The sequence below is a fragment of the Cloeon dipterum genome, chromosome X (genome assembly GCF_949628265.1).
Source record: "Cloeon dipterum chromosome X, ieCloDipt1.1, whole genome shotgun sequence".
NCBI lineage: Eukaryota > Metazoa > Arthropoda > Insecta > Ephemeroptera > Baetidae > Cloeon > Cloeon dipterum.
Genome location: NC_088790.1, coordinates 8,169,070 through 8,186,096, shown reverse-complemented (window position 1 = coordinate 8,186,096; position 17,027 = coordinate 8,169,070). Strand labels below are relative to the sequence as shown.

The 17,027-nt window shown below is 42.0% G+C and overlaps 2 protein-coding genes across 2 annotated transcripts in view; one reads left to right on the top strand and one right to left on the bottom strand.

The window, feature by feature from the left end:
• Positions 1–17,027, top strand: part of Flo2 (flotillin-2) — a 112,599-nt gene that overhangs the window by 21,881 nt on the left and 73,691 nt on the right. The gene's annotated exons all lie outside the window — the stretch shown is intronic.
• On the bottom strand, positions 630–11,633 carry LOC135946128 (glucose dehydrogenase [FAD, quinone]-like). Its single transcript, XM_065494191.1, has 5 exons — positions 11,413–11,633; positions 3,752–3,942; positions 3,109–3,462; positions 2,580–3,012; positions 630–2,065 (listed from the first exon to the last, which is right to left on the bottom strand). Exons 2-5 carry the CDS (start codon positions 3,859–3,861, stop codon positions 1,064–1,066), a joined length of 1,899 nt encoding a protein of 632 aa, XP_065350263.1. The 5' UTR covers positions 3,862–3,942; positions 11,413–11,633; the 3' UTR covers positions 630–1,063.

Here is a 17,027-nt window from a genome sequence, read left to right as displayed (position 1 = left end):
CAATTCGTTTCCTCTTCCTCTATTTTAGAGAATCACATAATTAATAAATTTTTTAGCTTCTTCCTTGACTGATGAACGGATTAAATCCATTTCAAATATTTTATTTGCCGTAGCAGCTTGAACCAAACCGCTATTAATTTTTTAACGTCTGCTATAAAAACGATTACGTGTGAAATTATGTGCTAAATTTTCGCTCAACAGGAACTATTTGTAGCTTTCTTATGTGAAAGATTATTTACGGTCTTGCTTTTAGCATGGGTCTTAAAATTAGCACGCAGTGGTACTGAGGAGTGTTTACGGAATTTCCTGAGTAGACGTGTGGATTGAATTGAATTTTACTTGAATAATTAGGTAGGAAGAGATCTGTGTAGAATCTAAAATTCTCGCAGTGCTGATACGTGACATAAAACCGAAGCTCGATGGATCGCAGTGTGTGGTTTACCTTGGCCTCCGTCTTTTGCGAGTGGAACTAAACATCGTACGGCCCAACAAGAACCAGATTTTTTGGACGCTTTGCAATATTGCCCTTGACAGAGGAAGCTATTTTTGCGCCTTTGCAAAACACATGATTGATGGTTGATAGCTAATGTGTTCTTTAAATGTTGGTTTGGAATTAATTAAGGTCCTAATTTTTTTTATAAAAGGATTTTATTTGATACACTTTCTATCATTAACTGTAGCAGCAGTATAAAATACTCTTTGTTATTTACAAAATGAACACTGAGGAAAATTTACAAATTCCAGTTTTAGACGAATTTAGTGTATATTTGGCATCTAATTTTTAAAGGCTTGCAAATACATAATTGTGTTCACGATATGGCTGATTCTCCCACATTCAACACTTCATCATCGCGGGGACTAGATGAAAAACGTTTCTCGAATGGAAGACGTTTATGTTTATGATATGCTGATTGAACCACGCATAACTACACAAAACTGCAACACTTAACAACTAATGGTAACAAAAGCGAAGCTGGTTGTAGTAACTCTCTTAAGTGAGAAAGGCAACAGTTTTTTGAGTAAACTAAATGTTTGGGAACTGCCTGCAGCCCTCGTGCACGCATCACCGCTTCTTCAAATAGTAACTCTCGTTGATTACGTTCCAGTCTTCTTTGATGAGGTCGGCGCCCTTCTCGCCGATCATGATCACCGGCGCATTCGTGTTGCCGCTCGCGATAGTCGGCATGATGGAGGCGTCGATCACCCTGAGTCCCTGAACGCCGTAGACCCTGAGTCGCGGGTCAACCACGGCCTCGGGGTCGTTGTCTGGCCCCATTTTCGTGGTGCCCACCGGGTGGTAGATGGTCATAGAAAAGTGTCTGATATTGCACTCCCAGTACTCATCAGAGGCAAACTTAAGATGCTCGCATCCCGGCATTGGTATATTGTGCAGCCTGGTGCCGAACTGCTTGAACGCCTTCGCCTCGGCAAGCTGGACGGCGATTTTCACGCCCTCTCGCAGGGTAGCCAGGTCGAAGTGGTCGGAGAAGTAGTTGGGGTCGATGTACGGCGCCATGAATGGATTGGCGCTCTTGAGACGGATCACCCCTCTAGATCGCGGCCGCAGCAGCAGGGGGATAATGGTGAAGCTGTCCTTGTTGGCGATCGGCGCGTACATCTTGCGGTAGGTGCGCTCGGACAGGCCGAGAACCTTGCGCACCCTGGCGCCGTTATCCGAGTTGACGCTGGCTGGTGCGAAATGGAACTGGATGTCGGGCACGTCCGACGACAAGTTGGCCGCGATCAGCGGCGTCCGCACGAAGCCCAGGCCCTCGACGCCGCCCAGCATGGTCATGGGGCCGCGCTCGCGCATCACGTAGTCCAGCGTGATAGGCACTGCGTTAAGACGGTCTTGCACGATGGCCACAGGCTTGTCGATCAGGAAGGTGAGACCGCCCATGCCAACGTGGTCCTGCATGTTGGAGCCTACGCCCGGCGAGTCCACGATTGTTTGGATGCCGTGCGCGGTCAGGTGCTCCTTCGGGCCGACGCCGGACAGCATCAGCAGGTGCGGCGACGTGATGGAACCGGCAGACAGAATCACTTCTTTCCTCGCAAAGACGACCTGAAAGTGCGAAAGGAAAATTTGTGAACTTTCTTTTGAATACATTCTCCTAAAATTTTAATTTAAATCCTTCCAAATTTGCAACTAAAAATAAGTTTTGATATTGGAATTTTAGTTAGTGACCACCCCTAATAAATATTTATTTGCATTTTAATAAACGAAACCTTAATTATAAATTAAACTTACTACTTATTCATATTTAGCGCTTAACCATGATAAACTAACATATTTGTCACATTTAAATTATTATATTTATTTACTTAATTTCATTCATATAATTTTTATGATTTGAGCTGGATTCGAATGAATTAAAACTTACAATTAATTCTCAGCTAATGAAAAAAATGTCAACAGTTAATAAGTAAAATGATGTTAAGGGGAACACAACATCGATGGATGAAGCTCTCTGTTAATTAAATTATTGACATTTGCTCTACATATCTCTCACAATCAGTGCAGCAAAATTATTGAAATTCAAGAGTGAATCTAACTGTAAATTACGAAGTGCACGAACCTGTCTCTTTCCACTTCTAATGAATTCGACGCCATACGCCCTCTTCGTTTCAGCGTCGATCAGCACTTTGGTCACTTGTGCGTTCAGTCCAACATGCAAATTTTTCCTCAGTCTGACCGGCCTAAGAAACGCCTTGGATGTGGAGCACCTGGCGCCTCTCCTTATTGTGCCCTGCGCCACCATGAAGCCGCACTGATTCTCACCGTTGATATCCCTTTCTTCGTAACCCATCTCGGTGCCAGCTTTCACGAACGCAATGACAAGAGGGGTGCGGTAGGGTGCCTCTTGGATGGTCAGATAACCGCCTGTTGAGTGGTATGGTGTTTTGGCCAAGTAGGGGTTTCGGTTATCCTCCGACTTTTTGAAGTAGTAAAGTGCGTTGTCGAAGTTCCAACCAGGGTTGCCCAAACTTTCCCAAAGGTTGTAATCGTACCTGTCAAAAGAAAAATAATTTAGTTCAGGGAGCTGATTAATTAAGTGGTTTTAATCACTTGTTTTAAAATCATCTCTAAAACGCAATCAATCATACCGATTTCCTCGTACGTAGAGCATGTAGTTGAGCACCGACGATCCGCCAAGGATTTTGCCTCTCGGCCAATTGCACTGACCGTTTTTCATGGCAAGGCAAGCCTGGCCTGTCGGTTCGGTTTTGTAGCCCCAGTCGATTTTACTGAGCTGCAGGTAAGCGGCCAGTGAGGGCACGTCGGTGATTTCCGTCTCTTGGTCGCCAGCCTCTAGTATTAGTGTTTTCCACTCGGGTACCTCACTGAGGCGGGAAGCCACCACCGCCCCCGCCGAACCGGCGCCAACTACGATAAAGTCGTACTCTGGCAACAAGTTCGGCCGGTTGATTGGATGGTTTTCTGGGTCTAGGGCATCGTACCTGGAAAATTAAATTTTTGTAGTACTTTTTAATCCTTTTAAAATACATAAATTCGATCTCGTTACTTCTTGAATATTGTGATTCGTTTCAAAATATCATATTTTAATGAAAATGCTACATTTTTGGTAGACATATACGACATTTCCTTGGCTGACTAACAATAAATTCTATGAATGATCGTACAATGATGGAATAAAAAAAACCAATATCCAAGGTTCTCGATCGTACAACCAAAATAGGAAAAACCGAGAAAGTGGATTTGTGGTTTATTTTGAGAAGTTTTCCTCACCTGTAGTAGGCGAGCCCCATGACGAGCAAGGGCAGCGTCCAGAGGCCAGTGCCCAGAAGGGAGAAGCCCGCTTTGAGGGCGGTTGCAGCGACTACGCTGGGGAACAACATTGCTACCTTGGAGCTTTTTCCTCCTCAAACGTCATTCCGATGAAAATAGTCCTCTTTTCCCCAACGATCAAGTCATGTTGCCTGCGAACAAGAGAGGAAATTCAATTATGTTATGTTGGTTCCGAAAATGCACGCGAGTGGTTAAATAGGGCGTACGCGCAGCCTCGTGCGTGTTTCCTGCTAACCGCAAGGTACAAAGCGGTTGGTAATAAGTACATTTCAACCGCTTCTCTCTTTAAATCGAAGCCATTTTTGATGACGGAGAAATTGCGATTTTCATAATATCGTTTCCTTGTTAGCTATTACCTAATATTTGTGTAATCTGAGAGAAACTCATATCATTTTAATTCGAATTAAAGACTAATTGTAAAGATCAACAGCCAGCATTCAATATCTTCCGGTCATTCAGAGGCCGATTCCGTGTGCGAATTTCTATGGTGACTGTCGTCCGCATGGATAAGTTTCCGCGCAGAATGACAATCGATTGGCGTTGTCGTTTTCTCCCGTCAGCTGCAGCAAATAATAGCCAAGGCAGTGCACTTGACTGCGTTTGCATGATGCTTTTTGGTAAGCGGCTGCTCTCGTAACAATAATAACCATGGCCTTGCCTAAACTTTCTCCGCACGTGGATTGAATCATTTTGTGCAAATTATAAAAGAAAGAGCCGGCCGGCGTCACTCGGTGGGCAATCGGCTGACGTGACGGACCGACAACACCGTCCTCTCTTTTCCTGGTCCAAGCTGCTTTTTGTTTATCGAGCGTGCGAACGTCGATCAAAGGGAAATTCGGACGGCTTGCCGCTCCAGCAAACACCACCCTCGCTTCCCGAACAATAAGATCGATCGTGCCGCAGCCAACGACGACGCCTGTCCTGCCAAGAGGCGATGAAAAACTTCATCAAAACGCCCGTCAGTGTTTGACAACTCAATCTAGCGCTAGAAATAATGTTAATAACGGAAAAGAAATGCGCTGCTCCAGATTATTTCCTATCAACGGACGAACGGATGTACGTCGTGCACTCGAATTTGCAAATCACGAGTCAGAGAGTAGTAGACAATGGCCTATTTTTTTTAGAATGATAACACGCGAGAGAGGCGGCTCAGTATAGAATTATTTTCAAGATGCGCAAAAAGCAACTCTTCTACTTATTCTCCCCTTGTGGACACAACCGAATAAATTGAAGACTGGATGCTTGCCAGGCCGGAAAAGAGCAGCAGCTATGCCAACTACTTGCCAGTGGCGGCCTGAAAGGCTTTCCGAAAATTTGCGAGCGAGCGGATGATTTCTCTCGCGCAGCAATGCTGCAAATATCAGGAAAAAACAAATAAAAGTTGTATGGATTTTTAGAAGGGCCTCTCTCTTATAATAAATTCGTATATTTGGAGTGTCATATATATCATAATAAGTTTTGAAGATTGGACCAGAGTTTTAATTTTTTCAATTATTTATTTAAAAAAAAAACTCGGGGAAAATCTTTGATTCAGTCTTCAATCAAATATTGCCAAATCATATTATTTGTGCCATATCTATATTAATTACTCGCCTCACTAAGTTGTAAATCAATTAAAAGTTTTCCACTCGCTGGGGGAATGAATTGCACGAATCGGCAAAGTTCGCCGCCTCATCAATTACCAAGTTCAGTGACACTCGAGCTATGGCTGAAATTAATCTGCCAAGTGCAGAGTGCGTTCCAACTGGTCGGGAGAGTTGTTTTCTAAAAAAGGCAAAGCAGTCGACCGGGCGGAAGACACTCTTTGCGTACTCGCTTGGTGCAAATACCATTAATAGCTTAACAATAATAACCGACGCTCGATCGAGTAGACGTTTAATCGGATTCGCCGGCGCCCATTCAAGGGCTTTGACATAATAAATCTGCAGATAAGTGTGTGCGCGCTTTTGCTGCAAAAGAAAGAAAGTGGGTCTTTCTCTTCAAACCCAAAAAGTAGCAATTTAGGCGTTTTTGCGGCTAGAGTGCATTTCCGCGGTGTAATTGCAAGCGTGCCATCGCGATTACCAAAGGATGCGCAATTGCTAATTGCCCAGAGCGCACTCGGGGTAAACGCTGGTGGTGAAAGTGGAACTGCCGCGTTACGTACGCGTGCTCAAGCTCAAGCGATACGAGCGGCAACTTTTGTCTTTTTTTCTGTTAATCGCGACGAGGAAATTGTTACACAGGAATTGAATCACCAGCAGTTATAGCCGCGGGCTGAAGAGCCGAGATTATGTAGGCCTGGTGCCTTTTAGGGATCTGAGTCGCGGAATTTCAAGACGAGTAAATGAGAGAGAAACCCTAAGATTAAAACATCTATGTATGGCTTTTTATATCTTTTGAATTTTTATCTCAGAGGAGCTTAGTGTATTTAATAATTTATAATTTCAGTTCTGATAATAAAGCGTTTTAATTTGTCAGTAGAATTTTTGGAATAAAGGTATGAATGAAGGTATAAAAAATGTAAAACACAAACCAAGCCATCGCCAAGTTAAAAATGAGTGAGCAAAAAATTAGACAAATTTTCAACGGCTTTCAATTTTCAATTCGAATATAAACAACATTAAGGCTTTAAGGAATGATATGTGTACGAATGACAACGCAAGCAAGCTGCAATTCAGATCACATCGGGCAAAAGTTACTCCTGTTTTCAAATCCTTTCGGCCATGGTAAATATATTAATCATGCCATAATTATAGCTGCAAAAGAAACAGGTGATTTCTTTGTCATCCACTTCCAGAGCCATTTTATTGTAGGCCTATTTTATTATAGCAATATTTTATCCCAAATAGAATTGCTCACTGTCTATCTGCTTTAAGCCAATTAGCTAGAGTCAGTTTTCGTGAGTGCGTAAAAGGGACGAGCTATTACAACCGGAGCTCCTTTTAGGCAATATGCTATCGTTCGACCGAACTTTCCCATTTCGCATTTCTTTTTGACAATATGCTGTTTAATTGGCGGCGACTGCTGCCCGGCGGCCACATGCAAAGCGTGTGTGCGTGCCAGCGTCTTCTTCACCTTGCTGACTGAAATTAAAGGTTGCTATTGTTTATTAGGTCGGGCCTAATCAGCGTGGAATTTCATCCGACCTCACGGAGATCCCTCTTTGTAAACAAAAGCAGTTGTTGCTCTTTGCTTTCAACTAGCTGCGAGAACCAAACCAAAACGGGTGGCAAGGGTTTCGATACTTTCCATTTGACTCGTCACCTTTTACGTCTCTCGTCATGCAAACAAACGCCCGACTAGAAAGATTGTCTCTTTCTCGCCAAAAAGGGCCTCCGTTCATTCGATTTAATTGCTGAGTGGCAGCGCTCGCTCTCTTTGCTTTGACCAACATTTATAAGCATACAAATGCGGAGGGCCCTCCTTCGTGAGAATTCCGATGACCTTTTTAAATTCTGACACGCGTGTGTGGCACACAAATGATAGCTTTTTTCAGGCTTTATAATGCCGAAAAGTATAAATTTTTTTACAAAAATGAATCGGAATCTCTATTTATTATCAAACACCAATTTGTCTATAAAGACAAGTATCAATCAAAATCCGATTTCACCTTTTCCCCGACAAAATTTGCATATCTTGATCAAATTGTCGTGTCTGAATTCAATTATTCTCTTTGCTAAGTATCAATCATCATCAATTTTGCGAACTTAAAGAGGAAACTAGATAATGTTCAAACAAGGCGTTGATTGTTAGTTTATGAAAGTGGTTCGCCGCACCTCGCCTAGTCATAAAACTAAAGGTATGACAAAAAGAGAAACAGCTCCGTTACATTCGAAACGATGATTTACCAAAGGCACTGGAACTAAATCACTGCACATTTGCTCTGACACGATAACTATCACCTTTTGGCCTAATGGAATGTAATCTAAAATATTATATGCTACTGCGTCTGATTAAGAGCGACGATCCCAAAAAGAGAAATCTCAATCGACGCGAAAAGGTGACTGCAATGGTCTCTAATTTATAGCGAAATAAAACGACATCCCATCCGACGAGTTCAAGTAGTGGATCTGTTTCGGAGGAAGGAAGCGGTCACATAAATTTTCAGTGCATAAGCCGCTCTTGCGATGCCCGCGTGCGGCGGCAGTGAAAGTAATTTTCCAATGGGCCGTTTGCATCAAATATGCGGTGATCTGGCAGCAGCTGGCGTGTCGTAATCTCGCGAACCCGCCAAACTAGTTCCGACCAACACACTACTTTTCAATATACGCTCCTCCCTTATGATGGAATGATCACTTAAGCTACGTGAATCGAATTCTGTGTAAACATTAATAGCTAATTTCAATAATCAATCGTGGCTTATCACTGTGTCTTTAAAATTAATAGACGCATTATGCATATTTTGAGTGTATGTAGCCAGCGAGCAATGCTCCAAACGACGCTTTGTCGGAGCTGCGGGAAATTCAAATGCTAATAGCAGAAAACAAACAATTATATTGCTTTTTTCTATTCTAGACAAAGATCAGTTTTCTTTTTCTACGTGGATAGTTGGCCTGTTTTTTGTCTATATACAATAGGCACTTGAGCTCTAAATCGGCCATTACCCATTTTATTATCAACTCAGCGGGCTCTCCCTGTGGATCATTTTGATTGCGTGTTTGCTCCGACCGCCGGCGAAATACCGCATAAATTCACGATTCAATAAGCCCGCCCGGTTTCAACCAAACTCACGATTCTGAACTTTCAGTTAGCCAGCAAGAGACCTGAAAAATAATTATACTATGGAAAGAGCAACTCGCACAGGAGGTGTTGGATCCGAAATGATAAGCGTACAAATTCGAATTAATTTCAGCGTCTGCTGCATTTCTCCGTAATGCACATGCCAGCTAGGGGAATTGCCTACAACTGACGCGGCAGCCTGTTAATTGCGTGCAAATGGCGTGCTTTTGCCGCGCAAAAACTGCGATAAATACACTGCAAGTATAATTGTTTTGCAAATTGCGTTTCTTTACTTTCAGAAAATAAAATTGCAACAACGTTTGCGCTAACGAGGAAAAGTGCAATTTGATCTTCGCCTTGTGTACTTACTGCAATTTTGAATAGCAAAATTAAAAGTACACAGTTATTTCAATCGTGCTGACTTTCGTTTTTCTTGAACTGGGAGCTTGTTCTCTGGCATTCACTTTTTCAAACTAACCTAGGAGAAGAGTAATTTTTTTAAGCAAAGTTGATGTTCAATGATATAACATGCAGTTTTCTTAGCGTGTTATCTGGAAGCTTGAAGCAAGCAATTTAGCTGTTTGAAGTGGCACAAACAATAACCTTTCTTTCTATTTGTTCGCAGGTAAGATTGATGCTTCGCTAAATTGCACCATAACCGGTCGGCGGAGGAGTCGAATTATACACAAGTGAAGGTTTGTGTTGTGTCATCATCGCGACACCGAATATCGCACACCTTGGAAAGTTCTTTTGCGTTACACAACCGCGCGCGACTTCTTTCCTAGATGGTTATTAATAACTTGTGTGAGATGAGACTTTGGCAAATAATGGTTATTTGTTGGTTTGTTAGTGTCTCGACACAGGAGGCAAACTCCCTACGGGAAAACGGCGCGAAATCGTAAAACTCGCACGTGCCGTTTGCATAAATGGGAGCGATAATAATTCCGTCTAGCTCCGAGTGTGTTTTGCAAGAAGTGAATTATTCACTCGGCGCGGCTCCAATTAGTTAGTGAACGCGCGCGAAATCGTGTTGTTACCACAATTTTGCATAATTTCCGCCGGCTTATTGAGTGGATTTCGGCGCCGCTGATTGCTGCTCACCTGGCCAACGAGAAACGTAGGCAGTGTGCGCTGATTTACGACCGCGGATTGTCGGTCGGTCGTGAGATACAATCCTTGATTAATTACACGCGTCGCGAGTGTGCTTTTTGGGCCGAATCGACTGCCTTTAGATGAGACGCCGTCCTCGACTGGGGTTCTCTAAGATTGCTTGATGGGCCAGCGTTGGTTTTTGCGAAATCAAAGATCGCTAATGCATGTTTATGGCTTTTCGCACCTTTCGCAAGACGCAGCTCGCACATGGAGATGCAGAAATTTGCTTGCGGTAACTTGGATAAGTTTTATCGATTTTAATAACTTGGTGTAATTTAAGTAATAATTTTTATGGCCTTTTAAGTCGGAGATTTTCCACCATTTATGAAATGGTTTATGCAACAATTTATTGCTACATTGAGTGCTCAACTGTAGCACTTGTTCTACTTAATGAGCTGTGAATTTGATAGTAAAAACTACGCAGATTGATTAAAATTCTAAAATCAAAGCACTATATTTAATATTTTACATTTGACTGCCATGTTTTCCTTTTAAAAAGAAGTCATTAATAATGTTCTTTTGACCATTAAAACTGCGATTTCACTCACTCGTCTGAAACGGCTATTTTCGCAGAAGGTACTCATGAAAATATAACGCTTCCTAGTAACCTTTCTCCGCTAAATGTACAGGCATGTCTTGCATTATCAGAGGGAGAAAAAGAAAGACTAACCACTGTCCCACGAGCAGCTTGCTCATACTTATACAAGTACTTATATTAATCCGCGCGTAATAAATGGTAATTACGGGGGGCGCAACGTTGCATTTCGCTCGGCATGACGCGTGATTAAAATTCAAATCGCCGCGGCGGCCTACGCTCACTCGGCGCCGGGTGAAATCTGAACTTTGCCTCGCACAAGACAGGAAATCACGTCACAACTGAAGAAGAGAGTGTGATGACAGTCATTCATTACCTTTTTTCACCAACAGCGGAGAAACCTGCTCATGGCGCTTAAGTTGGAAAATATTTGCCAAGGGGTTTCTCAAAGCAATTATCATAAATCAACGTGGGTCCGGTGGAATTAAAATGTCCGCTAATGGTACAAACTTGTCCGGTTGCTTCGAAAAGTCATTTTTCGGTTGAGGCAGAAATCTGATTTGCCCAAAAAGAGACGCGCCCAGCCTATTTGCATATCTGATAACGTGCTGGAACAATGGCGAGGCAGATAATTACGTGCGGAGAGAAACTACTTTTTCTGCAGCGGCTGATGTCACTTTTTGAAAATAAATACTCTACTTCAGCGCATGTGGGAAGAGGAATTAAAAGTGCTTATTTAACCTCGTTAATCTGCCGCAATTCCCACGTAAAAGGCAAGGTTACTGGGTTATAATTTTTGGTGCAATTTGCACGTGGGTATTTTTCCCCTACAATTTAGACCATTCTTGAAAGGGACGGAGAAACCTAAGCGAAAAGCGATTCCGATCTTTGCACTCAATTTTCACGAGGTTCTCATCCTGATAAAAAATTAAAAATGAATCAATAATATTTTACTCATATTAATAGTTTATTTAAATTATTTAATAGACAGGATATTTTATAAATTATTCCTTCAAGCAAATGGATATTTTTTAATTTATAGATATAAATATCTGGGCATTGCACGGTTATAATATTTAATATTTAAATAGAATGCATTTACATTTAAATTAATTAGATAGAATATTTTTATTTCGTGTTCCCAGTTAAAAGTTACGAACTTTTAATGCAAATCCATCAATGTCTAATTTTGTACAATTCAATAAATACGTACCTTTGGCAACATAATCCTTGTTTGGGGTATATTCAGCCACCAGTATTACTCAACGAGCACAAAATCCGGTACAAAAATGTGTCGGTGCCAGGTGGCAGGCGACACTGGGTGCACCAAACAAAGCACGGTCCTGAGGAGGCCTCGAGAGAAGTGGTTCACGGCTCGGAAGCGAGTGTTGGCACCGTCTGGCCGTCTGGCCCGCCGATCCTCCTCGGCTGCACCACCACCAGCGCAGCAGCTTTTACTCTCTCCTTCGGCACCAACGGCTCGGTTTGCTCAGCTGGTTAGCTAGCTGCCGGCTCGCCTCCTACCAAACCCCATACGTGCGATTAGATCAGTCCCAATGCAAGCGAAACAGCGGTTGATTGTTCACATCGCACACTAATATTGTGTGACAGTAGCGAAATGTAAAGATTTGTTTGAAAAGTAGGTCTGATGCTACTTTCCGCTTTGTATTCTTGGTTGTGAGATTTTTACAACTCCCCGCTAAGCTAATTAGGAAAATAAGCGATTAGTGAAAAAATGTAAAGGTCGCGGTGTCTGTAATTGGTTTTACTTGGGCTAGAGAGTTTCGTTAGTGAAATGTACAGTCAAGGTTGCTGGTTAGAATTTTATTGAACGCTTTGCTTCTAATTTTTTAAACTAACTTGTAATGAAACGGCAAGGCCAACAAGTGCGAGGTTTGTGAAATTTTGCATAACAATTTAGAAATGAAGACGTCATCCGAAAACAGTTGATCCAATTCCTTTTCAAGGACGTTATCTTTTCATACAATTATGAAAAAATATTTAGTGCCCTTTCACTCTCTACGTATTTATTAGTGGCTTTTAGTTTCCACCAATCGTTAGCCTTTCTTGTGCCATACTTTAGAGCATCTTAAAACAACAAATTCTTTGAGAAAAGAAAATGGATAAAAGCGCTAGGGAATCGTTGACGTAAAATAAAAACATTTTTCTTTCAGATCAGGACTCTCGCTTTCAGTTTTTATGAAGTCATTATTGCACCGCTATAAGTGAGAGGCAAGCGAGAAGAAGAGTCTCTCGGCTTTTTGCAATAATTAGCGCATACCAGTAAGGAACAAGCACTCTTCCTCCGTCACCGTCGTAACATTGAGTAATTGCATTTAGCCGGCCGATTGTTTTCCAGTAGTGTTTACGCGTCGCCGACGTAATTCAATCAATGCACTTTCTCTGCGGCTGGTGGTGCTGAAAACCCAAGTTCCGCATACCGAGCAGCGGCTGCATGATAATTTTACTTATGCTCCGCGTTTCGGTGCACAAAAACTCCCGTAAGGAAATGCGTGCGCGGCTCGGATCTCGCGATTATTGTTGTCGTCAACCGCGGAGAGGCTGGCATTGCGTAAGCGGCGCGGTTTTCGCACATATTAATGACGCAGGAAGCGACGCAGGCGTCGTCGAGTCCGAATAATCTGGAGAAAATATGTGCGGTTTCGACGCGCGACGATCGATTAGCCGGCTTAATTGCGGGTTGCGCTGCTCTATCACTCGAGTAATGACTCAATGCGTGAATTTTCACACAATGTCAGTCGGTCCAGGCCGCCGGAATGATTTGTAGTGCTATTTCCTGATTGAAATCGCGCCAAATTAATTGCCATTCCGCAGATGATTTCGCACCGCGTGCGCGCTGACGTAAGCTGCTTGTTGCTCTTGGTGAAGAAAAGTCAACGCTTAATTTCATTCCACGCGCCTAATTAGTCGTAATTTGTTCAAGTGGGCTTTGAATTTGCCGCGCCAAGGGAAATCCTTCCAGCTTGGAAATTACTGTAATTTGCAACAGATCACACATAAAATGCGTGCAGTGAAACACAAAGTATATGTATTCGTTGAGAAATAACTCCAGGCTGGAAATCTTTTTTAGCAATGAATTCTCCTTGTTAAGATTACAAACACACCAAACTCAAAAATAAAAATGTGACTAAAGATAGCTATGTGAAGGAATTACAAAAAGAGAGAAAATTTACCTCGTACATGACGAAGTTACTAGAAATGAAAAGTGCATACTTTTATAACTCAATATAGCATTGAGGCTCGTACGTGTTTTTTCACGATATTTCTATTCTCAGGTGTGTAAATAGCTCTCATGAACTAGGCACTGTATCAACACGCAATTTAAATATTAGCTTCCTGAAATTTTAAGTGATTTTTACGAAATTTCTCCCTAGTATGTGAACATTATTTTTTACTCGTTAACTAGGGCGTCAGAAGTTTACCTGGAAGAAAAAGTTTGAAAATAGAATTTGCTAGCTCTCCTGGCAAAAAGGAGTCCAGATTTGTTTTATACAGATGATACAGTATTATGTGTGCCTCAGTTGAGACACCTTAAGTTAAATCCCCCATTCTTAGTTTTTTTATAACTATCTAAAACTAATAAATAAAACTTATTCAAAATTGAATTTTAACATAATACATAATGCAAATTGGAGATTCAAATGCACCTGAGGACATCGATCAGAAAGCTCTCACTCACATCTAGTGCAGCAACTCGATTTAAAATTCAAGCCGGCAATCATTTCCCCTCTGGAGCCAGAAGTACACTCTACCTCTCGAGCAAATAATAAAAATAAACGAAGGCGCGATATGGAGTTCGCGTTGGCTTGTTGTCGTCTCGGCCTACTTTTGCTGCATCTTCTTATCCATAAATCTCGAATTACTCTCGCGTTATTGCGAAGGAAAAGCTAGTCAGCGTCGCCGTCTATAATGGAATAGCCCCTTTTTGAAATGCGATCCGGATCATCGACTTTTGCACTCGAGAAACACAATTATTAATAATTCGTCCGCGCCACTTCTCCTTGTAAAAGCATCATCAGATCTGATAATGCAGCAGCTGCACTCTCTTCTCCTCCGCTATTTATTAACTCTCCATTAAAATTTGCTCTCTCCAATTGCGAGCGTTAAAATCACCCACATTGTTTTTGCATGCCGTCGTTTTCTCTCTGCTGCTGCTACTGCTGACTTGAATGACGGATGGCGCTTTTGTCCGATTTCGAGCAAAGCATCTCGCTTAAGATTCTCCCAGGAGAGCCGACGCACAATGCCAAATAATTCCAGTGATCCAAATACAGAGGCAGGAAGTGCACTGTTATTTTTTGCTAAAGGCCCTCTTGGGAGTGCCATTTTGTCCGGAATAAATTGGCATAACTGTTGTAATGAAATGGACAGCAAACAATTAAATCAAAGCAAACAACACAATGCCCAATTTAATGCATTTCTAGAGGGCATAAAATTAAATTTTTCTAGTGAAAACTTCTGGAATTTTTTTAATACAATATCCGCTTTTGGGCAAAGAGGCATCCGACCAATGAGTGCGTACTGCGATATGCATTTTCGCTTAGAATTGCAGAAATCGAGGCTAGAGCAGTAAACCCTGTGCAACGTAACACTTAAAAAGGCTGGCTGGCGGACGTGCCACCAAGTTGCTATTTTTATAGGCTTTGATTTCAACTTGGTCGCAATCGCGCCGGAATCTGCCAAATTCACTTGCACGCTTCGTCCGTCACATTTCTCTTCCGCAAAACGCACAATTGAAATGTGTGGATCGAGAGGATCTTGATGGATGGAAGAGTTTTTGGCATGATTGCTTTCTCTGAGGCACTTCAGGGTTCATTCTAAAGGTTAGGTTATATAAATCGAGACGATGCTGCAGTGTGATTAATCGGACAGATGATGAAACTGGCGGAAACACAAAGGAATTTTATGCGTCTGCGCATTAAAATACAATGAAAGAAGCTCGACTCAGGAAGTTACGATTGCACAAAACAGTCATAAATGTCAAATGTCGTTTTATCTTGCTTTCTTTATATAATATGCAATACATATACATTTCTTCAAAATTTATAATTTTTTCAAAAATTTCTTGAGCTGAACGGAGTTCCTTTACAACATTTTCGTTCATTGGGCTAGAATCGTATTTCCAAAAAAGGCTCAGAATTTAATGTTCTCCAAAACAGTTCAGACGTAAAGCGTAGTTAGATAATTACTACTTAGGCATAGTTTTAAAAAGCAGCAGCTGCAGAAATTGTACCAACAGCGTTTTGGCGTCGACCCTAATAGACTCCTCTGCTCTGCTCGAAAGTGGAGAGTTAATTAAAAAAAGGCGCCTATGATTAAGTAGTGGGCAGGCAGATCGATATCCAAAGGTTAAGGCCGTAAAGCCGTGCGGCCAAATCGAAATCAGGTGCGTGCGTGCCCGCGATAAGCGTTGTTCGCCGATGGAATGCACGCGTACCTTAAGCTTAGTCGTGTGCCCTACATTTTAACCTCTGTGTAGCATTTTTATTTGTTCTCCGCGCGTGGGATGAGAAGAATGTATTTTCCTCGGCGTACGTGCTCTTGCAGTTTATGTATTGGAGAAGTCATTAGCCGCGTGCGCGCGTGAACTGCTCCACTGTACATAATTGGGATGCAGCGGGGGATGTCGCACTTGGAATGAGTTTCTCTGTTTCATGAATAAGCAACGGGCGCTTTTTTTCTTCCTCCGTGCACTTTCGATTTCTCCTTTTTCCTTCAAACTGACTTTTATCGCCATACCTTATTTATTACGAGCTGTAAGAGAGATACAACGCAGTATCATCCGTAAGCGCTGTGTGTTTCTGGACACAACAAACTAAAGTAGACAGCAAAAATTACACCCAGCAACCTTTATGGTGTTGGAAATCCCTTTTAAATATATGCATCAGTTCTTATCTTGTTTTTTGAAGTAAGTTATCATAAATAAATCACACAGACAAATGAAAATTTATTTAAATCAGTGTTTGGTTCCAAAATTCACTTTTTCCCTATTTTTGTGAGCTCAGTAGCAATATTTGTGCCTCTGTGGTGGTCAAATGAAGCTGTGGCGAACTAGAAACCGTTAATAATGCAATCGACATGCTCCCTTTGTACTGTGGTCCTTTTAATTTAATGTAATTGTGCGCAAGCAAATTCAATCTATTCACGGAAAATTCGTTTATGCATGGTTGAGGCTGCAGCAAAGCTTTCCTTCCCAGGCATTGAAGCATCCTTGATAGTGATAATGAACCGAAGAGTCGCATCTGCAAGCGTCATGTGGCTCACGACGAGGAAGAAATGCATTTCTTCGTGCCTTTGGACAGAGTGTTTAGTACTTTCATTCGGTACTAATAACTCGTCAAACATTGGATGGAGGAGGTTTCGACACGAGCAGTGGCGTGTTGGCGAATACCAAGCGGCCGGTGTCCATTTCACAAGGTGCCGAGTATGATTTTTATACGAAAGCCAAATCACGACCATCCAATTTATAAGCCACGTTTAAAGCTAGAATTATGCAAATAGGTTAAAAAAAAACAACAGCTCTTGCGTAGCTGCGGATATGAAATATGACATGTTTTGTGTTTTTGTCCGTAATATCTTTTGAAGCGTCTCGGGCCGAAATATTGAGAATAAATATAAGACGATTTTACATACGGAGCATATGTGTATGCTTTATTCATTCTGCAGAATCATCGTTCGTGTTTTCACGTGACTGTTTGAAAGAGCACTTTCAAACTTACCAAACACAGGCTGCATTAACGGAGTCCAAAATTAGAAATACAACGTGCGTAGCAATATGTGCTTTAAGGCGGATGAAAACACGAGCGC